The sequence below is a fragment of the Sylvia atricapilla genome, chromosome 1, assembly GCF_009819655.1.
Source record: "Sylvia atricapilla isolate bSylAtr1 chromosome 1, bSylAtr1.pri, whole genome shotgun sequence".
Classification (NCBI taxonomy): Eukaryota; Metazoa; Chordata; class Aves; order Passeriformes; family Sylviidae; genus Sylvia; species Sylvia atricapilla.
In genome coordinates, this window is record NC_089140.1 from 6,097,514 (window position 1) to 6,125,424 (window position 27,911).

General features: G+C 41.4%; 1 protein-coding gene across 1 annotated transcript in view; it reads right to left on the reverse strand.

The window, feature by feature from the left end:
• Window positions 1–3,236: 3,236 nt before the first annotated feature.
• Window positions 3,237–27,911, reverse strand: part of RHEB (Ras homolog, mTORC1 binding) — a 38,731-nt gene continuing 14,056 nt past the window's right edge. The window contains exons 2-8 of the mRNA XM_066314243.1: window positions 23,796–23,867; window positions 17,474–17,541; window positions 14,319–14,401; window positions 10,093–10,149; window positions 9,945–9,992; window positions 9,339–9,420; window positions 3,237–4,284 (exon numbers count right to left, since the gene is read on the reverse strand). Coding sequence (XP_066170340.1) covers window positions 4,192–4,284; window positions 9,339–9,420; window positions 9,945–9,992; window positions 10,093–10,149; window positions 14,319–14,401; window positions 17,474–17,541; window positions 23,796–23,867 — 503 coding nt within the window. The 3' untranslated portion in view covers window positions 3,237–4,191. The remainder of the gene's footprint in view (window positions 4,285–9,338; window positions 9,421–9,944; window positions 9,993–10,092; window positions 10,150–14,318; window positions 14,402–17,473; window positions 17,542–23,795; window positions 23,868–27,911) is intronic.

A 27,911-nucleotide genomic window follows, 5' to 3' on the forward strand; every position in this document is an offset into this window, starting at 1 on the left:
GGATCTGCTGGTCAGGTTTAGCCAATTATAGTCTTGTTTTCAGTAATATTCTGTCCAGGGATCATCACACACCTCAGCATCTGACTGAGATGGGACTTGCACTTCATTTTGGAAAGCGTCAGAAAGCCTGGGAGGGGGTGACAGTTTTCACTGTATTTCAAAAAAATAAAAGGTCCAGTAGGGAAACAGGATATCCAAGGAAAAGCTGGATCAGAACACCCATCACCCAGACCAGTTTAGCCACACTTCTGCATACTCACAATAGTTGAAGGGATCTGTGCAAAGGTTTTCACTCCCTCTTTGACCTTATTAGATGAAGTTGTGAAGATGAGTCAGTATTAGCAAAACGCTCTGAAGATGAGCAGTCCTGATTACATAAGGGCTAATTAGAAGCTGTTGATTTCTCCTCCTGGAGAGGCTCAGCAGTGTTAATTAGCAGGTTAAGCCCAGCAAGCCCGGGCACATCATCAGCACCTGCACCGTGCTCGCACAGCACCTGGGACATCTGCACCTCGTCCAGATATGACAGCGTGGCTACTGCAGACACACAGGAACAAGGAAAAAGCTTTTCCAGCTTCTTCCTTCTCCAGCATGGACTCACCACCCTTTACAGAAGCTGGGAAGAAGCATTACAAGGTGATTCCTCACACTCCCTGTCATGGAGTTAACCAGGCAGAGACAAACTGCCTTAGGCATGGAAACAACAGGACGAAGGCAGCTCATATATCCATTCGGCACCTGCAGTCCATCCTGCCCCTGCCGAGCTCACCTGCCCCGCTGCCTTACTCATCCTCAGCTCTTCAGGCACAGCAGCCTGGGAGATGGGCAGCTCCAGCCCTGGGACTCAGGATTATTCACACAACAAAGGGAGGAATGTGGACAGGGGCACAACAAGGCAGGAGTCACTTCCAAACCAGGGCACTGTAAATCCACACAAGTCAGTAAGAACTTAACATTACTTGCAGCAGGTAATCTTCACATAACCACAGAAAGGCTGGGGTCAGCAGGGACCCCTGAAGGACACCATGACCACTGTTCATCAGGGCCACCCAGAGCTGGTTGCTTGGGACCATGTCCAAGTGGCTTTTGAGTATGTCCATGGTGGGAAACTGGTGGATTGTGCTCAGCCTCACAGTGAAGAAATTTTGCCCAACAGGAAAAGGATCTTTGCACTTTCACCTTTGCAAATGATCATCCCTTAAGAATAAGCTTATTAAGTCTACATAATTCTTCTCCTAGCCTGGATCAGAGAACTTCTACAAGGCTGTATAAATTCATCAACTCCAAGAAAACAACAGTTGGCTACAAAGCAGTATTTTTTCTGTAGATAACAGAACTTCCACAATTGCCCACCCTGTTCAGGGCTCTCAGGGTGATGAACCCAACCCGTGCCAGCTCAGTACAAAGAAGCACAAGGCTGCTCCAGCCTCTGTTAAACTCCAGCTGCTGAAGGTGCCACCCTGAGAAGCCAAGTGACATCTCTGCACAGCCAAGGATGAGGAGGAATTCACTGATCACGCTTGACAACACGTTTCAGACCTGCAAGACTATGGCACATGGCTGGTCTTTAGATCTTATTAGCAGTGAAAGGCTTGGATGAGCGGAATAATTTCCAATTTTTACTGGATGAAGCAGAAAAGAGGAAGAAGAAAACAACAGATATGGATGAGCTCAATACTTTAGCTGTTATGGAAAATGCAAGAGCAGTACACATCTCAGTGCTGAGTACATTAATTGTTTGGGCTGGAAGGGACCCAAAAGCCCACCCAGTTCCAACCCCCCTGCCATGGGCAGGTTCACTTTTGGCTAGACCAGGTTGCTCAGAGTCCTGTCTCCAACCGTGCTTTGTGGAGCATCCATAAACTCTGGGCAGCCTGTTCCAGTGTATCACTGCCTTAAGAATTTCTTTCTATTAATTATTGCAAACCTACTCTCTTGCAGTTTGAAGCCATTGCCACTTGTCCTATCACTACATGGCCTTGTGAAATGTCCCTTCCAAGTCTCTGAGACTCCCACCACAAATCATCCAGAGAATCTGCACTTGCCTTTAAGCCCTTCTGCAAAGCCTGACCTCTGGAAGGCAGGACCTCAGTTAGCCCAGACTGTTTACTGCACGTGCTCTCATGCATCTCCTTTAAAACTCTTAGCAGCTGGCACACCTCAAGAAGCTGTGATGGGGGCTAGACTCATGCCAGTATACCTGCAGCCAGTTTGACAAAAAAGTGGAGCAGATGTGATCACTGGGGTTTGTGTTACTCTAGAATTTCCAGCCTGTGACACAGAACACACGTTCTGTCCGTGATCCAGTACCACAGCCTCGGGTCATGCAGTAGCTCATCAGTCCTGGGGATCACTGAAGGATCACAGTGCACTGTCACAGCCCTGAGGTGCTGTGCTCCCCAGGCTGTGCTCTGCATCCTGAGCCATGCCACTGCCAGCCAAGTGACCCTCGCTCCACTGCTGCAGGTTCTTGGGCAGGAACAGGCCTGGCACAGTCTGGCTCCAAAATCAAAGTGTGGACTCATTTCCCTGAACGAGCTCTCTGCTGAACTCCAGCAATCCATCATGCATAACAATCATCCAGCTACTCAACCTGTGCTTGGCACAAGGCGTGAGAATTCACAGAAAACGGGTTTTCAGAAACATTGGAAAATATCCTAAGTGGAGAAAAAAGGCTTTTTTTTTTTTTACCAGTTACCCTCATGACGACCAAATTAAGTACCAAGCTTTCCTACATACACTGTTGAGAGGTTTAGATCATTTTTTGTATCATATGAGGAAACAACTGCACAAAGAAAAGAAAGGAATTAAATGCTTCATTTGTATCTTTTAGCACAGACTGGAAGGTAAAAGCTAATTTTGGTTGCAAAAACACTCTAACTTTCCCTTCCTATATTCTTCTGTCAGAAATTAAGTTCTCAAATGAACACAAAAATGCAGGCAAAACACTTCTTTTAATTAGCTGCTCCCCAAGTCAGCCTTGTTTGTTTTTACCGTTTTAGATTTTGTTCTGCTTTTCAATACAAAGTAGGTCAACTGCAAATTTTTAAAATATATAGTTGTGAGTAGTTTGTTTCTAGACTCGAGAGGTTACAGCTTGCTAAGCTTTCACTCCAAAAGGGAGGAAAAGCTTGGAGCTGGTCAGGGAAAGCTGTGAACTGTGCATGGCCAAACAGCAGGAGGCTGCTCACCTCTTACCAGGAGCACAGGAATTCACGACAAACAGCCCACACCAATTTGTTCAGGACGTGCAATTTATTTTAAATGACATTTTTGTTCTCTTAACAAGTCTACGCTTGTGACCTGGATAAATCCACTCCATCCTGACAGCACTCCCAGTCACAAGTCCGCGTGAACAGTCCGCAGCGCAGGAACTCGGGGCGGCTCTGCGCGCCCTTTACTCAACGCTTACAGGGGAAAAACACAGAGCAGGTTCTGACTGAAACCCAGGGCTTCCCTTCCAAATAAAGCTGGCACTTGTCTCTCCTTCCCATGACAGGGCACAAAGCAAAGCAGAGCTGCTTGGCCAGCCTGGAGTTCCAGTAGCAAAAAACGCTTGGGATCACTCGCAAACAACTTCCCGAGCAATAAGTCAAACAATCCATTGGCTCCAAGGATCTCACGCCTTCTCTTAAGGTCAGCAGGTGAACATTTTTCACAAAAAAAAAAAAAGAAAAAAAAAAAGAAAAAAAAAAAAGGAAAAAAAAAAAGTTGATATGGAGTAATCAACGAAAAATTATAAACAGAACATTTAAGGTTTGCAGCTATTTTATTTACAAGTATACATTTAACACAAAGAAACACTGATATCAAGCCTAGTTAATAGTAGTGTAACAATATGCATCATTTTGATGATTATTCTAACCAACAAACTACACTGAAAAATTAATGCCAGTAAAATTCTTGGTCATAATATTAAGAAATACAATATATAAATTGAAAATATGATTGCTTAAAATTTGAAAATGGAAGTGAAGCCATTTGCACAGGAGTCAGAGTTTAACATAATCTGAAGGGAAAGGCTCCAAACCAACTGTTTATCTTTCAGGTTAACAGAAGAAAAAAAAATAAAATTAAAAAAAGGAAGAAAAAAAAAAAAAAAAAGAAGCATAGTTTATCCTTAAAGATAATGGGCAGTTTTGCTTCTTCAGGTAGAATGTATTCCCAGTGTTTTCAGGTTCTGCAGTGGAATTACATTACTGAGCATGAAGACTTCCCTTGTGAAGCTGCCCCATCGATTTTTTCTGCCTCCAAAATTATCCTCTTAAAAACATCAACGGCAGTCTGCAAAGAGAGAGCACACTATTAGGAGGGAAGGCGGGACTGCCCACTTACTGAAAGAACAACTGAAAAATCGTTAGCACTTTTACCAACTACACCAGCAGATAAACACACATCCAATGCTTATTCCGAAAGTGAGGACGGCAAACACATTTTAGTTTCAAAGGAAAGCGCAAACGCTCATCCACAGCAATCCTCGGCAGGGAGGGCAGGCACAAACCGAGCCAGATTCACAACAGAGCTAATAACTGTAACCTTACTTTGCATGGTGAGCCTGCCCTGAGTGACTGACAGCACAGGTTTGGATGCTGTGCTGCTCCAGAGAATAAACCAACCCGTTTGCTCTCGATAATCTTTAAGATAATGAATAATTACAGAAGACAACAGATTTTTCAGGTCTCAGCACTGACTTTGCACAGCTCAGTAAGAGCAGTGACTTTCCTACTCCTGGTTTTCTCATTGTCCCTGTGAGTAAGATCAGTATTTGACGCAGTGCAAGGACACAAGTGGAAAGCACAAGCTGAACTATCACTGATATTAAGCAACATCCTCTGATAAAGCCCTCCTGAGAGAAAAGGGGCTACATTTTAAATAGCCTGAACTGCATGACTAGAACTTGGAAATGGTCTCCTGACCATCTCAGACTGCCATTTCATCTAACCTCTGGCCATCCACTTCAGGAATTCCAAGCACAGGAAAGTGCTTGGAACATAAAAAAGCAGTCATGCTAGAAAGAGGCTAAAAAGGCAGGTTTGTTGGTTTTAATCAGCAGGCTGAAGAGCACCCTGTGATTTATGGCTACAAGTCTGATTTCACAGATATTTTTCCACCTCCACAAGACATAATTCTTGACTGGATCACTTCCAAATTAATCTCATTGACTGAAGCCTCATAACAATCTTAACAAGATTAGACTTAATGTTAAAGTTTCCCACATTTATACTGTTTGTGCACAGTACAATCTCTGGAACTATATAAAGTATTTCACCAGCTGGAAAATAGGGTATTCCTCCCTATAACAGAGTTTCCTGCAATCAGAAGTGGCTTTTTAGTTCAGTAATGATACAACACATTTCCTGAGCAAATTAAGACTTTAAGACTGCAGTTGCTATCAAACTGCTTTCACTAATGAAGACTTTCCCCTAATCAAAACCTGGTGATGCACTGATTTACAAATACACTGCACCACCGTTTCCTTAGAATCAAAATTTTCAATGGTTTCATTTTAATACACAAGTTCTTTTTTGCCCACATTTCACAGCACCCATTAAAAAACCTCTACAACTTACTCTGTCAACCAAAAAACTGCACATTCCCTGTCAAAGACGTGCTGTTTGAAGGCACTAAGATGTAGGAGTTCACAGAGTTTGTTAATTCATTTAACAGAAAATACACATTCACTGGAAAGGTTTAATTACTGTCCTAGAGTGAACGCCTTGGAATTTGTAATTCAGCTCAAACGTGCTAAGGAGTTTTAGGCTGAGCCTTAAAACAACACAGGAAGATGTTTTGTGACGAGGAATGAAGGATGCAGCCAGACTTTATATGCATCTGCCTCCATATGGTCCAATTATGGAATGTGGGTCACACCTAGCCCACAGGAAGCCATCTGGCTTTTCCCTCTACCTTTCTCCCTGAGCAAACAAAAGAGATGCCAGCCTGGGCAACACCTGCTGCCCACAGAGCCCAGCAGTGAGCAGGGCACACCAGAGGCTCAGCTGCTGCTGCAGATGTGCCCTCAGTGTGAGCAGGACAGGCAGCTGGGGAGGCAGATTCCCTGCACAGCCAGAGAGTTGGGAATGTGCTGCCAGGAGCCAGCAGGAAAGTGGAACTACCCAAATCTAGCCCGCGGTGCTGGAGTCACCCTTTGGCAACTGGTTTATTATTCCGAAGAGGAAACTCTCAGCTGCTGGTTTACCCCAGCACACAACTGGGCACAGAAATTTGAACAATATCCAGGTAAAAGAGGGTTTTTTCCCCACATCCTTTGCCAGTCCAAACATGTCACATCCCCGGCTTCCTAACTACTCTGAAGCATTTACCAAACAGTGCATCTTCTGAGCTCCTAAATAAAGCTGCCCTTGAAAAAAGAAGCACAACCATGTAATGGCTTTTTAAGAGAGCTGCATTGTGGTAAGAAGCAAATTTTTTGCTACTTCCTTGCTCCTTTTGCCATTTATCTAATGCAATTTATCTAACACAATTGAGTTGCTTGTTACCTCCTAAATTCTTCCAGTAGAAGTTGGCTTGGAGCTTCACCTGGGTTTAAGACTACTTTGGATTCTGGCTGTATTTCCAAGAGTGAATTTATAACACTGATATTAAGATGAGGCACTCCACTACTGCCTAGGTGACACTGAGTAGGGAATTCCACAAGACTTGCAGTTCCTGAAGTTAGCCAGAGCAGTTCAACATGTCTGGTAATAATTAAGCAGCTTGAGAAGACATGACAGTAGCAGCCCAGCAGTCATCTCAGAGAGGTCTTTTCCATTGTCAGGACTGCCTTCCCAAAGCCCAGGGATTTCCCTTGATGACTAATGTGCTGGTGATATGCAGTCTCCTCCCAAAATCCTACCAGGTCACTCATGTCTGGAGGAGCTGGCACATACTCAAGTCTATCTGACCTTGAGAACTCCTGCCAGCCACCATCATTTATCATCACCACAGCTTTAATCTTTGCCTCTCTCCCTTTCCATCTACTCCATGTCATGCCACTTCTGGGACATGTTATCTTTTGATAACTCTTGGTGGAATAGCCACAGTTTGTTTAAATTAATCTCTAGAACTATTTTAATTGCCCAGTATAATTAGGTTATGCTCCTCAGACTCTCACAGATGCTCCAAGATGGATTTTTTGGGGGGCTGGAGGGTTAGAGCAGGAGGGTAGAAAAGGGAGAGAAGAGCCTTTGCTATCAGGGACACCCCCTCTCCTCACCACTGTGAAGAATGAAGAACGTCATGTACACAACCAATCTCAGACCAGCACACCAGAAACTGTTACATTTCTGCTCTAAATCCTCCAAATGCAGATGGGCTTGATTTCAGAGAGAATTAACAGATGTACCCTCAGTCAAGAAGGTTTGAACTCTCTGCTCAAGTTCGAAATCCCTCATTCAGTTTAGCTCATGCCTTAAGCATAAATCAGCTTTCTGTTAAGCAAAGAGAAGCTGAAACACTTTTGAAGGAGTTTGGAATTAATCTGTATAATCAAGTTACATTTGCAGTACCAAGCCGGTACAGGTGATTATTTGGATGACTTCCAAAGTGCCAACAGACTTCTTTTTCCAGTAACGTTGGCTTACGTAAGGTACCAGGAAAATGACAACACAGCTTGTTACCAAGTTCAAAACAAACCCTTTTACCTCCCCCCAGACCAAACAGAGTTACAGAGTAAGAGACGATGCCCTGTCCTGACAGAAGTCTATGTATCAGCCCTTTTGATCCTGTCAGATTAGGATTTGGAGGAGAAAACCCAAATGAGTTCAGAAGTGCTCCTGGTCCAACTCACGGGCAGGGATGTTACAATGCCTGGTGTCTCCTCTTCCCACAGCTCCAGACTCCACACTTGGCTCTCAAAACTCAATCTTCCACCTCTTCAGAGCTGGAGATGTGTGAGAAGACTGAGGCAGCTGTGCCAGTGTTGGGCTCCTTCACACTTTATTCCACACATCCCAAGCCTCCAAAGGAAAGACGCCAGAGAGCCTGAAGTATGGTCACGTGCTGTGGGTACCCATCTCAGAAGTGACATCTGATCTGCCAGACTTCTGAAGATGGACAAATTCACCAAGTGTATTATATATAGAAGGCATGAAGCAGGAATTGTGTTCAGGCACCTGCCTCTAACAACCTGCGGCTAAATCCAGAGGGATGGGATTTACAGCAACCTGTGATCACTGTTCTGAAGGATCCTGCAGAAAGGAAGACCAGTGACAGCCAGGATGCACAGGACTTCTGAATCTTTTGGTGGGATTTGTATAGGACTGTCCAGGATTTTGAGTATCTGACATACAATTGCTAGTTTGATTTCCCTGAAGGGTACCATGTTTGATATATAAACTCCAGCTGACAGCTTAACTTAAAACAGGAGCACAAATACATGGCAGTACAGGGGACTTAGTCAGGCAGCAAGTTAACACACAGGATATACCAAGCATCCTACAAAGCTTGTAGCTTCTTTACATAAATAAACATGACTTTTTTCTTCTTGGTTCAAGAACAATAAAAACTCCAGAAAAGTTACCAGTAAGATATTTTTCTGCTGGATATGAATTGCTGTGGTGTTACACATTGTGAACATATGCCAAATGAAAGAGAGCACAGGCAACAGCTTTGCCTAATCCAGAAGTATTAAGTCATTTAAAATACAGGGGTGGAAAAAAAGATCAGATTTTTTTAACAGCTTTATTCTTTACACCGTCAATTTAATTTCCTTTGGTATGTATTTGAAGCTCTCCAGCATACAGAGAAGATATTAAGAAATTTCATGCTTCCATCATGGCCAGTTTTGACAAGGTTAATGCAAGTCTTAGCCAGAAACAGAAATACTGATAAACTAACTCCAAGTGTTCCATATCTAGTGGCAAAAAATAATCCAAGTTTTTCTTTCAGGGAAATATCCAACTTTACTCAAGTACTCTTGTAGAATTGTTGACCATAAACATCAGACAAAATGATTACTCCCCCATTAGAGAGACTGAGCCTGCCCAGCACCTTAAAACAGGAGGTTCATCCTCTTCCACCAACTCACTGCTCTGCCAGCAGTGACTCCTGTTTGAGGGAACAGACCCTGCTCCACCCACCCCATGGATGTGAATTTTAATTTGTCACTAAGTGTTCTGATATGTTCAGTGAAGCTGAACTTTCAGTTCTTCATTTCCTCCTCCCATTGACAGTTGCAGGGAAAAACTTGTGTACATAAAGTGCAGACAGCCGTTCTGCTTCCATCTACACAAAATATCTGTGCAGTGCATGCAAGTATTTTAGCTTCCTTTATTTAGTGAAACTCTGAGTCATCCATTACACTGCTATTTGAATAAAGTGACTCTTAAATCCATTACCTGATTTTCTTTAGCAGAAGATTCCAAGAAAGCTGCATTCCAAGATTCTGCTAAAGCTTTCCCTTCTTCATAGCTGATCACCCTGATCAGAGAAAGAAAAATATGTTTCTTATAACTTGCAGAAGAATTGGAATCTGATATGTCAAGAAATACCTCAGAGTACCAAAGCACTTAAGTGCATTGTAATAGGAATGTCTTGTGAAGTCTGATCCAAAGCATTTGCTTTTGGCTGCTGTCGAATGCATTTCTGGGCCAGGTAAAACTGCTCTGTGACCCAGAAGAGCAGTTGTCCCAAAGTATTGCTTTGTTTTCATAATCTGTAATATCATCTGGTGTTGCTGCTGTGACAAATACACTTCTGTTACTTACTTTGAAAAAACCCCAGAGTGTCAAATGACTGTCCCTGGACCCTCACAGCAAAAATCAACATTACAACAGAAGTTCAAGGCTCATAGTTCACATTCTGGACACAATTCCTTTGCCAGTAACTTATTTTAACCTACAATTTGATTTTAGCTCTGGAAAGCCAAGAACAAAGGCAGCACGTTGCAGCCACAGGAATGCAGGCTGCTGCCTTGCATTTCCCACATTCTGGAGGTCACATACCGTTCCATATGCAGGTCTTTTTTATTTCCAACCAGCATAATGGGTATTCTGTGAAAGAAAGTTCAGAACTTCAGAACAGTTACAGTATACTGAACAAAGCACTAGCAACATGCCTGCAATGAAATGAGATGAAAGTGTCACTACTTACTGGACTTTTCCCACCATATCCAATAACTTGCCATGGATAACTTTTATCACTTCAAAACTGCAAAATAAAGGGATGAAGTCACACATGCACTCTGATGTTTATCCTCAATACCCAATACACAAGCAATTAAATGCATATGTAGGTTGTGTTTAAAACTTACTCTATGTATGCACAACTATAAAGAAGCTGGAAGTCTTACCCGTTTGTGTAACAACAGCAAACTGGTCCCAGCAGCAGCAGAGACCAGCCTGAGCCTACCCTTACAGCCTCCCCAGTTATGGTATTTGCAGAAATAAATAACATTACCCAGGACTGATGCATCTAATACAGAATCGCCCCAAGTCCCTCCCACCTCTCATCTGGTTTGTATCTGCAGTGAGAAATCTAACTGCTGCAGTCCAACAATCCTGGATGAGTATGTCAAATTAAAGCAAATTGGAAGAAAAAGTAATTAGTTAGGCAAGCTCCATCTTAAAAGAACACATTGCTTTTAATGAACATTTAGTTTATATATCATTATTAATTATGTAAAAGCCGAAAGAAGCCAAAATTCTAATTTTCTATGGAAAGTGAGTAAATTGATCTGCAAGATAATCACTGAAACAGTGATTATTCAAATACTCTTTGTTTGTTCCCTACAACGTGGGTGAAGTTTGGATGACAGGAGGTAAGAAGCAGTACTGTAGAATATCAAGTCAAAAACCTCACTAAAAAAATCCACTGCATTTGACATTCAGTACTTTTGAGAACAAGCTATAAACAGGGTTGGAGAGCAGATGTTGCACTCCTCTGGCTACACTATGGAAAAAATGCTGGTACATGAAGTGCATAACTTAAGAGAGCCATAGGCTCAGGGATGAGACACGCAACTAGACAACAGAAAAGGGACCAAACTTTTCCAGTTTCCAAGGTTGTTAGCTACAGGCAGTGGCTTGACTTGCACTGCATTTCAATTAGAATTGAAACTCTTAAAAATAGAGCAGCATTCGAACACACTTCCAGCTCAGAGCAAAGACCTGATGCCTAAAGACACCATTCAAAGCAGTAAAACCTTTCACTCCTAGAACAATAAACTCTACCATATTTAAGATGGATTTTCTGTGAAGTAGGTTAATTTGTTTCACTGCAGCAATAATATTTAAGACTGTGTGGAACACAATGCTTCTCCATGCTCAGCTCATAGTTTCAGTGTATCCTATCAAGAAAATGAGTTCTTTGTAAACAGAAGCATGACTTAGTCTGGCACAAATTGCTACTGGTAACTCAAGTTGGATTCTACAGATTACACTGTGGAAAATGTGGAATCAATGTAAAACGTGGAATCAATGAAAGGACTTTAGAAACACAGGGAGCTTATGCTGAAAGAGTATTAGTGAAATTTTAGTCATGAGAAGTCTTCTTGGATGCTCATAATTATTAAGAAAATAAGAGCTGAACGGAGTTAGGCTGTGACAGAGTCAAGAGGCATCACTACACACAAAACTACATGACCTTGCAAACTGAGAGAATAAAAATGCTACCAAAAAATCCATCTGCTACAGACCACAAAACTCTTTCTCAGTATGAAGCAAAGAGAAAGATCTTAGCACCCGATCCACAGGCTACCTGAATCCCTAGGACAGGGCAATCACTGTTTCCCCCTATTTAGTGTGCTGTTTCCAGCTAAGCCAGAAAAATGCCACAGCACAGCACCCTGGTGAGTCCTTGCCTGAGGCTCCCGTGTACAATGCTGCCAGGTGCTCTTGAGCCTGGGCTCTCCATTGCCCCACTTTGGGTACCTGTCTGCTTGTCTAAGACTGTTCACAAGCTTCCTTTTTTTAGTAAAAATACTACAAATAACAAAATCCTTGTTAACAGACCAAGGTGAAAACCTCAGGAGAAGTGCTATTTAAACTCCGACACAATTCTGACGCAGAAACAAGTTGCTAAGAACTGCCAAGAATGAAACTGGCTTGACCAATTAATGTTCTAGAAAGCTTTCCAAATTAATAATGTTGAAAGGAGCAAGGACAAAAAGGAGCAAGGACTGACCAATCCAAAAATAGCACCATCACATCAAGCTGTGAAACTGTGAGATTTGGAGACTCTAAGAGGTCCCTTCCAGTTCTGTCAAGCAAATGGGTTACAGCAAACAGCTCCATGTGTGAAATACAAAAAAAAACCCCACCATTACTAGCTGTCAGATAAATGTGTTACACAAAATCATGGAAGCTAGCAAGATACAAAATTGGAATTTAATTAAGCTGAACTAGAGCAAAAGCCTTTCAGTAACCTTGCTGCTGAGAGTCTGGGAATATGAAAAATGTAGGGCATTAGCTTTCATTCAAGTCCTATTCAAACTTCCCACTGGAGATCAGCTGGGAAGCTGATAACTTTAAAAAGAGCATTTCTATTAAGTCTGCTGTCAAAGCTCTTACCCAGCTGGATCAATATTTGGATCAATGTAGACACTTTGACAGAAGTCAGGACAGATGATGACTGTGATCTCATGGTCTGGGCAAGTCATCAAAGCTACCAGAGTACAGTGGAAGATTTTTTCTATAACACAAATACTGTCTTGATACAGAACATAAGGAACTGAACAAGATAGGATCATGGACACTTTGAAATTTTAAGGAAGAAACAACAACAATAAAAACTTGGAATAAACTGATGAAGATTAAATACTGATGAAAAGACTTTTGACCTACAGCCTTAACCCAGTCTGTCCTGTTTGTATTCTTAACATAGCTTGGTTTAACTGACTGAATGCTACCACAGAAAACAAGTTCATTTCTTCACTTGGTGAGCTCAAGACATCATGAGGCATCATGGAGTGTCTGAGAAGAAACATGTCCTTTAGGGGCCAAACAGGGACCAGCACAGGTTGCAGAATCCTGTGTCATGTACAGTGGTTCCAGTCAAAGTCATTTCTGTCCTCACAGCACCCATCTATCCGTGAACTTTTTTGTCCTTGCTTTAGGAGTGGAGCATTGCCTACCTAAGGCAGACAATACTGACTCCTATTTCATACAAGTTACTCAGCACCAACACTGAACTTCTAACTAAAAAACCCAGACCCAACAGAGTTTGGTAGCTTAGTATCTCTAGATACGCATAAAAGCCTGACACATGCTTGCCCTTCTCTGCTTCAGAACTTAAGATGAAAACCAAGAATGAAGAACTGTGAAATCCATTCAACACTAAAGACCTTGCAAGCAGCAGAAGTTTATAACCAGACTGTATCCTTCCTTTGAGAAGGAAAAAGAGCCAACAGGCAAGCTGCTTTACCTCTATTTTATGATGGTCTGTTCAAGAGCTTGAAATGACCAGTTGTGTTTGATTCAGAGGAAAATATATGAAACACTTCAGCACTTGTAAAAAGCTCATCAGCTGCCTTAAAAACAGAAGGGAAGCATCAACTTCTCTTGTACTTGATGAGACCGAAAGACCTAAGGTCTTAATCACTTTCTTCAAACAAAAATTTCAGAAAATATTCAGCTGACCTAATAAAGATACTGTACAATATTATAAAATCAACACTTATTCCAGGATAAGCAGTATTTAAACAAAGCAAGATGACCAGAGGAAGGGAAGAAATAAGAGAAGATGACAAAGCCACACAAAGGCTGATGCATCTCACATGATTCCAGGTACGATGGACTCTGGACAGGGAACAGGCCAGGACAAGAGGGATACTCTGGGACAACCTTCAGGGAGGATTTTTTGCTGCAGCATGCCAAGAGAGAGTCTACAGTCCAAAAGTAATTATTTGTTGTTTATATGACTTTTTCTATAGTTAATCAGGACAATTCAATATAAGAAGTCAAAGTAATCTCAGTACTGTAAAAAGCAACAAGGCTGAAGGAATGATCTGGCAACTAATTGGGTACTTCACATAAATGTACAGTGCCCTTTAGTTTTGTATTTACGTCTGCCTTTGTATCTGATGCAAGAGCAAGGAATTCTACTTATTTCTGAAATGATCCTTAGTACTTTTACTTACACCTCAAAACAATGTAGTTTAACACTGTCTCATTTCTTACATGGTACATTGCAGATTAGTCTGCAAAGTGTCTGTGACATTTGGGTCTGAGGGGACATTTCTGAAAAAGCATTATTATTCACTCCTATTATACTTCTAAGGGAGAGAGATTAATTGAAATAATCACACATAAAATATGGCAAAGGCAGGAGCTAAACCGAGAAAATATTTTAAGCAGAAGAACACAAACAGATTTTATTACCTTTTTATTGACGTGACTGAATAAACAAGAATGTAGCCATTGATGTCTATGGAGTACGTCTGAGGAAATATGGAGTATTCATCCTGTGGATGGAATATTACATTTAAAATTAAGGGTTCCACAGTTCAGACTTTGATGCCATCAGATCACCATCATAAGATGGTCATATCTCTAAGACATTTTGTATAGGTAGTACTTTCACAATCTTTTTATCATAATGTCACGAGGCATCTTTACCAAACCAAGAGAAAGCTGAAAGTCCATCTGTATACTCTACAATTTAATCTACAGCTTTTATGGTTTGCTCTCTCTAAGACTATGGATGAGCTGAAGCTCTTCCCAATCCTCTTACCCTGCTTAATTATCTGTTTGTATTAGTACAAAACATCCACTCTGTCCCACCACTAATTAGCAATTATGCCTCTTATCTTGCTGGTGATACATTTCCAAATCTTAATTTCAACAGCTGACAACAGGATCTAGCAGTTTGTAATTTCAAGTGACACTGATCACATCTAAATTACCTAAGGAATCTGGTAGGAAGTGAATAATTGTGGCTTACTAACTACTGCTTATCAAATGCAAAAAATAGAGTTATTAGTTGCTTTATGACAACTGTGAGTTTACATTATAGGGTAAGTGTTCACATAAATAAAAAAACAGACAAAACCACCAGAAACGTACTCAGTGAATTTATTACCCCTCTAGAAAAGGGACTGACCAAATAGGTGAACAAACCAGACTGACATACTGCAGATAATGCAAAACAAATACTTTGAATCCAATGCAAAAAGCCTGTTTCAACAGACATTCCCAGGAAACATTTCCATTTTCACAAGAGCCATACTTCCTAATGTATGAGTTCTCAAATTGTTAAACCTATGCCTTCGAAGATGTTAATTTTAGCTGAAAATCAAATAACCTCTCTGTTATTGTCATGGCTGAACAGATGGAGCAGTGCAATCACACAGCTTAAATCTAGACAGCCAAAAGGAATCAAACTTCCCTCATTGGCAGAAGAGGAAAAACTCCTTATAAATCAACTTCACAGATCCAACCAAAAAAAGTTTGAAAGAATAACACTTGGCAAAAGTTGCCCTCATTTGCCTTTATTGCTACACACTGAGGGCAGCCCTCTCTCATCTTCTCTGAAATGCCAAAGTGCCACTCCAATTGGATGCGAAATCCCAAAGTCAATACAGAAGGGATCTGAGCTAACTCTCTGCAAAAAAGGTGAAAGTGCAACTCTGTAGTGGCTTGACTTTACCCGGAATTTCCCAGGACTGCCCCAGCTGGAATTTCGCACTGGGTAAGATTTCCTCTTACACTCTTCTGTGAACCCTGCATCAAGACCCATGTTGGACTGAACTGCACAAACCTCAGTAAATAACCAGGAAAATAAACAGGCACAGGACAGAAGAGGAATACCAAGAAAAATAACTGCCATAATCTCAACTGTTCCTAATTCAGGACTTTGATTTTAGATTGTTAGGAGATGGAAGGAAAGTTGCTACACTCACTACAACTTACGGGTCAAATTAAGAAATTTGTCAAGTGATTAAACAATGCTGCTACAACTTTCCAAGCCATAGCCAGGTTTTCAAAAGTATGTAACATATTTGCAATACAATTCTTGCTGTGCTGTATACACATGAGGACTCCCTACGGGCCATTAAACAAGACAGACTTGAGAAAGAAATCTGTCCAAGCCACACCTTCCATAGCCCAAAATCATTTCTCCCCTCTAACCTGCACGCCAGAAATCAAAGTTCAAATCGTTCCATATAGAATTAAATCTAAAAATAACCACAGCCTGGGAAAGAAGCTATTTAGGTTCCACAATACTGTATAACATTAAATAATCCTCAGCAATAGAGGTATGTTAGTGGTGAGTCACACTGCCTTCCCAGAAGGCAATTTCCTCCTCAAAGAGGAATTTTTCTTTTATCACTATGCTACACAATTGGAGCTGTAATGGAAGTGAAGTTGCAGTGGCACTGAGTGACACCAATGGAGCTCATTCTGCTGCTCACTCTCCTCAGTCTGCCCCTCTCTCACCCTCTCCTCTGCAGAGCATTCCCCATCCAGCAGTTCTGCCCTGGGACGTGTGGCTGGTGGTGTGCTCAGACACCTCTGAGCGATTACACATGTTGCTGCTGATGAGCACCAAGGGCTGACACCATATAAATACAGCATGCCTATTCCCCACTCACACAGCTCTCTTCCAAGAAAGCAATCAAACATACCTAGAAAGTTACAGCCCCTCTGAACAGTCTCCCAGCTGTGAGCAGGCCTCCTGCAGCTTTAAAGCCTTAAGTACTGGCAGCCTATTTTACAACACCAACGTTGCTTAACACTACTCAGAGTTTGGAAAAACCCAAAGGCATCGTATGAGATCACAGAAGTCAAGAGCATGTAAGCAAAAAACTAAAAAGTTCAGGATAAAAATATAGGGGTTTAGTGGTCTCTGATGAGGTTTTTTTTCCTAATATAGTCCCTTAACAGACACAGCACTCTGATGCATGGGTTCAGCCAAGCAGCACCGTGTAATGAGCACCTGTACCTGCAAATAATGACACCTGCACTTCCCAAAGCTCCCCAGCACGCTGCAGGACACGTGCTCCCTGTCTCCTCACTCCATCATTACGTGGAGCTCGGACGCACACGTGAACCATCATGTTAAAATGCAGCAGTTTACTGGTAACTCAGTAAGTACCACCTACATGAATCTGTCTGCTCCCCATGACTGCTCCATGGATACAAGTTATGGTAGTGTAGAGAAATATGAAAAAGCCATGAAAAAAAATCCTCATGGTTTACTGAAGTGCCATTCTTCATCTAAAGCAAGATGAAGATATTTACTCCGCAAATATCACAAGCTACTGACGAACTTTTGGGAGTTAAGGTAGTTTCCTCTCCCTTTTTTTAGGCACTCATTCAATAGATAGGAAAAAAACCCAACCCAGTAACAAAACACAAACCAAAGCCTTTAAACAAACACTTCAGAAAAAAGTTCTTCAGACTAAACAATAAGTCAGGATCATTTTTAAGTTAACTTTCACCTCTGAATGCACAATCATTACCAACTTAGCTTAACAGAGTATGAATAGCTGTTGTCATAACTTGGAAGCAAGATTCAAAGAAAGATGATTTACCTGGCCAGCAGTGTCAACCAGCTGAAGGTGATATTCTTGGCCATTAACTGTGATCAGTTTTGTAAAAGCTGCAACAAACAAGAAATACATAAACAGGTCAGAGTTACACACAAGGAAGAGATCAGAAGTCACTCATCTGTGCTATCATCAGTAAGGCATGAAGAAAAAACTCCAGTTACAGGTTTTTAAGTAGCAATAAAAGGCTAATCAGGTACTGTACTTTTAAGTAGTCTGTTGCAGATAGCAAAACTCTGAAATTTAAGATTTCAAATTTCAGATGATTCTCACACTGGATGCAACAGCTTCTTTGCTCTGTTATAAGGAAAGAGGGAATAAGAGGAATAAAAAGGGGCATTTACAGACTTACAACCGCAATTTGGGGTAACAGAAGACACATTCAACTGGCATCAAAGCTATGTTTGAACTTATAATAAGAGCTTTTCTTTGCTTTTCAAGCAGTTTAGCAAGACCAATTTCCTAAACAGAAATACCATGAAGTAAGTGGTCTGGATTGAAAAAGAAAGGAAAAATCTTTGGGGGCTAAAACACACAGAACTTAGGATTATATTAAACCTAAATTATGACAATTAGCTAAGTTCACCATGTTGCTTTCACATTTGCTGTAGCTACCAGCCTATGCAGTCCCCAGTCACGAAGTACATTCAGTCCCTAAAAGTGCTGAGAATTGCTGCTCTTCCTTGGATTCATGAAATGCCAACGCGCTGTGAGCCGAGGAATCTTACTCAGTGTTTGTGTTATGCAACTGCAAAAGCAAACAGTGTCACAGCTCCTGCAGGAATAATGTCCCAACCAGAGCACACAAACCTGGCTCTGGAAGTCTCATGTGACCTTCAAGACACACTCTAAACACAAGTGCTGGACAGTACTGATACACTGAGTAAAGTCTGTGTTATCCTCTAGTTGGGGTGCTTTTCTCATCTAGTAACAGTCCTCAGAAACCTCATCTGCAGTGATGAGCAGGGACACAGTCAGATGGACAGGTCACTTAGGTGAGCTGAGCTGGCCAACAGTGTTCCACAGCTGCACAGCTGAATGTTCCTGACCCTGCTGTGCACTCTCTGCCCACGCCTGAAGTAGATGGAGTTGGCCAACTTTCCTCCTCCCAGCCAAAGCTCGTCCCTCTGTCAAGTCCCCACAATGTGAAGCATTATCTTGAGTAAGTGGGCTGAAATAGCTGAAACTGGAGGTTTACAACCCACCTCATAAATCCAATCCTCGAAAAAAAGGAGCAATTCAAACAGCAAAGCCAAGCTAACAGTATCTAAATCATCAGTGTAAAGTGTACCTATAGTTTCCATAACAAAATCAGCAAATGGCATTTGAAATGGAGCATTAAAGAGAGCTCCTGCCTTACCCTGGTCATCCCTTAAGAAAGCTGCTTTAGCACATGTGCTGCCTTCAAATCAGTCTGGATGCTCTTGTTATTGCTGCACAAAAGTTTTAGGTTATAAAACACAGACCCACAACAGCTCTTTGCCTTGGATGAATGCTGTGATGGGGACAAACTGTTTGAACAGATGTTAGCAGGCAGCGTTAATATATAACAATATCACTGCTTGGAGTCTGAGGGAAAACAGACTCCTCTGGAGACACACTGCATTTACAGGTGTGTGCAAGTAACAGCCTCTCCAGTCTCTTGACACTTCACATACACATCAAAGCAACTCTGCAGTCAAAGTAGCTTCAAGGGCATCATGAAGTTAATATTTAAAAAGGGACAGATGGCAGTTTTTTCAGACTATTCCAGAAGCCTAGAAGCGACACAGCAACAATGTCATCATCATCATTACTGAAAGCAGAGTGTGACAGAGACAGGAGAAGGGAAACAGTAAAGGAGTCACCACAGCCTGGTGAGGAGAGCTGTTAGTGCAGTGCAGAGCCTTGCAGCACTAAGCACAGCCCATTGTGTGGAGACAAATCTGCTTTGATGAAGTCACAACTAATGACTTCCATTTCTTTGCTGAAGCTTTTTAAAACATTCCTGGTTAAGAATTTAATTTTGTGAGAAACCTGGTCCCCTTGACTCAGCCAAAGTGTTCACTTCCAATTCCATCACCTATCATCCTGGGACTTCTGCTGTGTTTGTGCCCAAGACAAACAACAATAGGATCCCTGCACAATTTGGCTCTTCCTGGTAGACCAAGGACAGTTTTCAGCAGACCTGACCCGACATTAAATCATAATGTGAGCATCTCCAAAACACTGCTTATCAACTGGAGCACAGATTTTGGAACAGGACATTCTTACACCTTGCAACACGTAACTCCAGTGATCATTGCTACCTGAAAATCAAGTACACTGCAATCAGACCAGCATTAATGAAATGATTTGCATGTGCAACTCAATGACAGCTGCTGTGGAAACAAGCCATTAGGATACAAAAAAAAATCCCCCAAACAGTACTAGGCAAAGAAATTCAGGCCTTTAAATCAATAGTGATACTGAGGAAAGGTACAAGAGTGCTGTAACATCATTGCCATAATACGGCTGGTAGCTAAATACAACCACCTTGCAAGGGTTCCTTGGTTAGGAAGGAACCTACATCCCTTCCTACTCACCTGCACACCAAAGTCAATGCCTGCCACTAATCTACCAGGACATCTTTCACAACACTGAGATGTGTGATGCATCAGAGCTATTTTTAGTTTTCCTCAGAAGCCTCACTTGCACCCCTTAGAAGGCGGCTCACCAGGAGCTCCTGAGGAGAGGCACAGCTCAGCCTTCCAGGGCAGTTGCCAAGGCATGGGTAGATGTTTAGCCTTGAAGATTCTCTATCAGACTCTAAACCTACAGGTGCCCCCTCCACAACCAGCAGAGCCAGCCCCTTGCCCCTTTCTAATATGCTTCTACTCACATTTGTATTTAAAAAACATAGGATGGAGGTAGGAAGCATGGGGTATCATGCTCCTTTCCTTAGGGAGCTAGTGAGGCCATTTAGGGGAGAAAGGCAGCTACAGAGCTGTGAAACACTGCTAGAAGGCCTTCTAAAACTGCAACAAAAATCAAAAAGCAGCCAGGCAGGCTTTGGAGGATGCATTTGAGACCTGGGCAGTCAAGTCGCCTACCTTCCAACACAAGACATCCCTGTAAAGATGATGTGAGTGGAGGTAAGTGCACATCTTCATTACCTGTTCCTTCTGACCTATTTGAGTTTCAAATTCAGGCTCTAGTTTTCATTCCCATAAAATTGTTGCATTTTAATTTGCACTGGTCTCAGTTCATGTGAGCTGATCTGCCTGCAGAGCCCCATGCAGCCCAGTGTCCACAGAGTCCTTGCACACACTCCTTCCTGCCCTCTGAAGATCTTTCTCCTCTTTCCAACATTCCTGCAGGTAGTTCCACTCCTTTCTCAACCTGGTTGCCTCAAGAATAGCCACTCATTGAGATGTCACTCCTGTTGGGACATTCAGACAGGGAAAGTGTCCTCCCCAAAGTAATTATCTCGCACCTCCACTGCTGCCATATAAGGATACAAGTTACTCTTCCTGATGCACAATTTTAGAAGAAGCAACTGAATTCAACATGCTCCTTGCTAATGTAATACAAGCAAAGGAAAATGCAGCAGTGAAGCTGTCCTAACCTTCACAAACACGAAGCAAAATCTTATTTTCCTTTTATCACTTCCAAAGGCAGATTTCCACACTTAAAACCTGAAGTTTCTAAAATATTAGGTATTACTCCTATTGCTCAAGGCTTATAAACTTGTTCCTGTAAGAGCTTGACTACAGCTTGCCTTCCATACTCAACATTTTGTGCAAGTTTTATTATTTGAAGACAAAAATTACAAAGATGATAAAGACTGCATTACCAGCAGCACTGCAGCTTTCTACCCTTTCTTCACTGCTGGTAAAATACTGTAACAAATTATGAACAGCAATTTTCTGGAGACAAAACAGAAATCACACAGGCCAGACTATCCTTTCCCATGTATTCTTTTCATTTCCAAGTTTTGTTACATGTGTAGACCCAACCACCAGATGAAACTGAAAAGGTTTAACAACCTACTTTAATGCCCTGGAAAAATGCAACATCCTCCAACACTATCCCTAGTGTAAGAACCTGGACTTTCCAACCTTTTTTGCCAACAGTGTCTAGCAAATGTGAAATCATGAGCTAGGAAAAGTCTAAGAGTTGATCACGTACTTTGCATCTTATGACCCTACACAGAACCAGAAACACAGCTGGGAGTGTCCAAAGACTTCACTGACCAAAGATTTATATTTAGAAAAAAAAATAAAATAATGCATTACACTTTTAAGTCAAAGGAATTATTTTATGCTTAACCCATCAAAACTAGTTTCACATCTGTCTTAAAAAATTTTTCAATAAGTTATAAATTTTAGTGTTAAATTAGAATATATTCTCTTGTCTGTTCTTCACAGAAGCATGGTTAAAACATTCTGGAGCTTAAAGATGGAACAGATTTCCCACTGTTTTGAGCCTCAGGGCGTATCTTATCTTTTCAACCTTTACTTCCCAGCACTGTTTTCTGATGTCAGAAGGACCCTTCAATTCTCTACCTTTCAGAAAGCAAATTCTTCCAGCTATACCACAGATCACAAGATTTACACCAAATGAATCATGTTGTTTGTTTTTCCAAACAAGAAAGAAGTCAAGTGAAAGTTTTCAAGATGCCCCCTCCCAACAAATCTTCATTGCCAGGACAATGCTCAGTGCTTAGAACTCAGATCAAGCAAACAGGAGAGTCAAATAACAGCAAAATTCCTCTACAGAGTATTTTTTATAGTTCAGAAATGCTAAAGTTATGAGACAGACAACTACAGAGTTACAAACAGCAGCTACAGACAACAAGTAAAGGATAAAACATAACAAATCTTGTACCAATGTGTCAAAATTCTACAAGACACAGACTCAAGTATTTTGTAGAGACTTGGACCCCGCGTCTCTCAGTCTTTATTCATTCACATGTAGCTGCATAAAACTAAAAGATTGCTTTAAATAATTTGCATTTATATGGCACAGACAGAGAAAAATAACTTGCTCTAAGTGACATTAAGATTTAAAACACAGAAACTTAAACCCCAGTATTTTGCTAGTAGCTTTAATTCAAGACATACCTGACTTACAACTCAAACAAAGTAAAAAAGGATGATGTAGAGTATTAGTACTAATGACATCTGTATAACAGCTAACATTCAGACCAAGGGCCAAATTATCCACTCTGACTTGCTAAAGCAAATTGAGAGTTTCTCAAAGAGTAGCACTTGAATTTTAGTTCTAAGCAATAAAATAATCCCAAGTAAAATATCCTGATAGCTACTGATTTGTAGTTATATACCACATATATATACTCAAAAAACTTTGCTCTGCTGATTGCTTTATTCAAACTTCCAGAGTATCACATAGGCTTAACATCCTACTGCAGAAGTTCAAATCACTAAAAATGAGTGCTACAGCACTGCATTTCAGAAGTCATTAAAATACAAGAACCCCAGGGCTACGATCATGAAACCACTTTTATTTGCCACATGACTAAAGTAAGCCAACATGATCAAGTTACTCAGCCCAGCACTGCAGTTGCTCCAGTACTTTATGGTCACTGCTAGCTCAGAAAGAGGTGGCTGGATTGTAGTGAATGCCAGGTAACCTCTGATATGACTTCTTGCTCTTGGCAGCATTTTTAACTTGTGTCTTTACTCACCTGCTATGCCAGCTACTCACAAAGGTACAAAAATTATTTTTAAAAAAACTGCTAAGAGAGAAAAAAAAAACCACTTGAGAAGTCAAATATCCAGTATTTGCAGCAAGCTCATTGTGTACCAGCCTTGTTATCCAGGTGCTGGAAAGGAGTTAAGTAAAAGATTATCAAATTATCATAACCACACAGTCTACCTTCTAAGGCAGTGGTCTAATCCTGATGGGTATTGCTGGCTCTCTGTTCATCTGGATATACTGATCCTATGTGAGACTCTGGAATACTTGCATTTGGTGGCACATTTTCATACAGTGTGATGTAAGGAATTTAAAGTGCCCCAAGTACATTAGGGCAAGCAGATGCTCAATAACACACGAAAAATAAAAGGAAGTGCATTTTAGCCAAATTCATTAGGTGTCCCTTCATTTAGTGTTAAAAGTTCAGCTGTTTGGAGAAACAGGCACAAAATGATTCCTGTGTTGCAACAATGTAGCATTGCCTTTAAAGAATAATAAAACTTCTGTGGTAATTAATGGACTTTAATGCTAATATGTAAATACCCACATAAGTTACATGTATTACCCCAATGGCTTCTGATACAAGTTAGTTTGGTACAGAAGAGGAGCTTGGCAGCTATTTACTTACTGTTCTCTATGGTTGGATCATATGAATCAACAAACTGTCCTTCCACAAACTGGATCGTCAGTGAAGATTTTCCTGTAAAGCAAAGGAAAGAAAAATCTGGAATGAAACAAAGTGTTCAGGTTGTTATCAATTCATTGCTCACTAGCAGATACACCAATTTTGTATCTATCCAATATGAGCTCCGTGTGGTTCATTTAAACTATCTATACATGATAACTGACCTATTTTTTATTTAAGTGCCTATTTCTAGTAACTAGGTCTCCTGAACATATAAAAAGCAGTGCAAAAGCTACTTGGCATGTGTTCTGCTTTTGTCTTAACAGGGCATAATTTAAATGACTCCTCCAGTTTAAAACAAATCTAAAAGCAGCAGAGCACAATCCTCATAGAACTAAATTTAACAAACTGATATACTTGGAACATTTTTCTGCCAAGAAACAAGTAAAATTCAAAATAATTTTCAGTAACCACAGAGAAAACTTGGATAGAATTACCCAAATTTGGTATTACTAGGAGACTGGACAGATTCCCCATGACAAAAGGATGATCTCAAAATTCTTGAGACCAATACACTCTCCTATTAATCCTCCTACTGCCACACCACAACAGGCCAGTGGATGCTGTATTTTAAGCAGTGACTGAAGTGGCATAATTGGATTTTTCTTTAAAGCAATTTAACTGCTACTTTAGAAGACAACATTCCCCATTTCACTTAAAGAGTAATGCAAAGCAATGAACTCAGCGGCAGACTGAAAAAATGAGAACTCTTCTAGTCTTAAAAGATTTCACAAGATGATGAATCACATACATTGACCATAAAAAGCACCTCTAAAGCTCTGCAACTGAAGACTTCTCAAAACATTACTGAAGCCTTAACACAATTTCCATTACAGCACATCATCTACATTTGGGGATCTCCTAGATCCTCTTACATTATGTTTACTGGACAAATACCCTCTTACAAACATTGCCAAGTGCATTAGCTGCTTTTGGACACGAGCACATTCTTCATGCTCCTTTATACTCTTTTCATCGTCAAGAAGCACAAACAAAACACAACCTCAAGTTAAAATTTTGGCCCAAAACCACCCGACTCAGTAGAAACCTATCGATGACCTCTTAAGTAACCAACATTGTGGTGGAAATATACAGTATCATTGTTTTCAAGAATAAATTGCTTTGGGTAAAAACTGCCCTCTTCCAGTACTCAGAAAATGTTCTTTCTTAAGCAGTCCTTCAGGAGACATTAAAAAAAACAGTCTTCCATTTCACTCTCTGCCATGCTTACCCCTTTGCTGTCTCCTATCAACCATGAGAGTTCATTCAAGAAATGATGCTAAAAAAAAAAATTCCAAACCCCACAAAGAACAACCATCACCAAGATTTTATCAAGTTGCTTTTTCTAAAGTCAAGTTGTTAAGATACCATTTTCTAGTCTTATCTAACACCACAACTGAAGGTGTCATGCTCACAGTGCATGAGTTGACAGAGGACATTTCACTTTAAACTGCTGCTCCAGCAAAGAACACACACCACACCCCCAAATCATCCTAATAAAGTCAGATTAAAGATTGAAACTGTGTCTCCCAGGAACTTCCTGAACCTGTGTATTTTGGACACCACTTAGAAAGTGAGCAAACTTTCAAGCTATTTCTCCTTTAGCTATAAAGTTATGAAGTTGCTACCCAGAGTTCATGCTCCCAGATTCTTTGCCAATACCAGCATATTAAGCACTCCATGTAAAAAGGAAAAAAAGTTAACTGCTCCTATATTAGGCTGTTAGATCTTCAAGATAAGAGACCTAAGTTCAGTAAAGATGATCACTGAACTTTTTTTCCTCCTAAGTAGGATTCTGAAGTAACTGAAAGACTTGACTGCTGCTGTCTGTCTGCGCTAAGCCTGGAAACTGAATAGCAGAAACAAGTCAGAGCCAACATAAAATGCTGCATTTCACACCCAGCTGTATTAATTACTGCTTTCCTCCTAAGAGTGAAAGAGGAGGAAACAGACAAAATCAGTGTTCCAACACTCTCCTCCTAAATTCCTCCAAGCTTTATAACAAGCCTCCCAGTAACGATTGTGTTCGTGATCACGACAGGAAGCCTGCTTTCTTCCATAAGGCACAGGGAAACTCTCCAGTCTGGGATTCAGCACCCACCCCCTCGGGGTAAGTGCAGGCAACTGCATCCCACTAAAGCAAGGCTTCCATGGATATGAGAAATCTAAGCCCTGAGTCATTAACACCCTGCCACCCATGTGTCTCAGCCCACGAGCAAGCAGCAGGCAGAACCCTGTGACCAACAGCTCGGCTTGAACTTTGTCCCACAGGGTTCTATTCCAGGCCTCTGACCTATGCTCGTGGACAGAGCAGAAAATCAAGTTGACAACTTAGCTCCTATCTGCTCTTGTCCCAGAAAGATCAGGCAAGGCTTTCAGCAAGGATTGCAACACAAACACAACGTCCGTGAGGCCAAGGGACCACACGCAACCGCACCTGCCCATGTGCCAACTCCATCAGCGGGGAAGACACGGCTGTCTGGATGTGCAGGCACATTTCAAACCCAACAGCACTACAGAGTCTGACACCAGCAGCAAAGGCTTGATTAGCTGATTACTCAAGGGTGCACACCTCAAAGAGACTCAGCTCTAATGTGCGCTCCTTTGGAAAGCAGCCACGCTTTTCTGCAGTTTGCTAAGCTTCTCCTTGTAGCATACTCCGTGCTGGTGAATTCAACATATCCACTGTATTTGAGTTTTAGGAAAAATAAACATCCACCGAGACCCAAAAGAGAAGAGATACAAGCTGAAGCAAGGGGGGAAGCTGGCTGCAGAGCTTTGCTACAGTAACTAAAAGCACCAGATACTCCATGGCAGAGTTGTAAGCAAGATCCTCCAAGTTTACTCACTCTCCCTAAAGGAATGGGGCAGAAGAAATGAGAAGAGCTGCAAGAAATGAGTTTCATGAGTGTTTAGAATACAAGTCCCAGGTGGCTGAAAACTCAGCTCAAGTTGTCCCAAAGTGTATTTGCATACATAATTCATTATTTATGGTATTATGTGAGAGTGGTAAAGAAGAGTTTTCCACTGTCAAAACAGAAAAGGAGCAGATTTTCAGACAGAAAGCCAGCTCAAAAACTAAAGCTGTCGTGTTTCTGTTCATACACCAGACCACTTCCACCATAAAGCAGAACATCCCATAAACACTCTGACTAGTGCAATCACAGCACATCAATTTCAAATGCCATTGCAATTGTCAAGGCAAAACAATTGCCAAATTGTGTTTTACTCATCCTTTTACTACTTGGACAAGAGCTGTGGTATTTATAATCTAGCCTTAAAATTCAAGCTTTACAACATTAGGCAGTTTCCCAAGCAGATGAGTAATGGAGCCTGGGTGGGCTCGGGGACAGCTGGCCTCTCCAAAGAGGTCATGCCCTTCTTCTGTACACCACCACCTGCCTGCTGCCCCCATCTCACACCCTGTTCTCCTTGCAGCAGGCAGGGGGAAAGCCCAGATTAAACTCATCAGCAGCCAACTTCTCCTCAAACCCAGGAGACAAAAATGATGCAACCAGGCAGCGAGCAAGTCAAACAACAGCTCCACAAGCAGGGCATTGTGCAAGCGGGGCTGCACAGCTGCCCTCGGACGTGGCACGGCCACGGGCAGCACAGTGCAGCTTATCTCAACAGGAAGGGTTTCTCAATCCTTCAAACTGCCCACACAAGCCATCAGTAAACAGTTTGTCCTGCTCAAGAACAACAACTACTGAAGAGCTGCAGTTCTGTTGGCACCGTAGATGCAGTTGCTTTAACCCATCTTTTGCTATTAAAATGCACGATTATGCAGTTTGCATAATCATGAAACATTTAACAGCTGGCAGCATCTCACCCACAAGCCTTAAGCACCTTACCTGAGCTAGGCTCTAGACTAACTTACTAACTAGACTGACCTAGTTAGTCTCTTCAGATTCTCCTCAGGGTATCCAGTCTTGCCCACAGAACAAACTACTTCAGGCTTTGTCACAAAAACCACTCAACAAATTTCATAACGAAATGCTGTCAGTAACGTCAAATTAGTAAGTCTGGCTGCACACTTAACTTACTACACTGCACAGA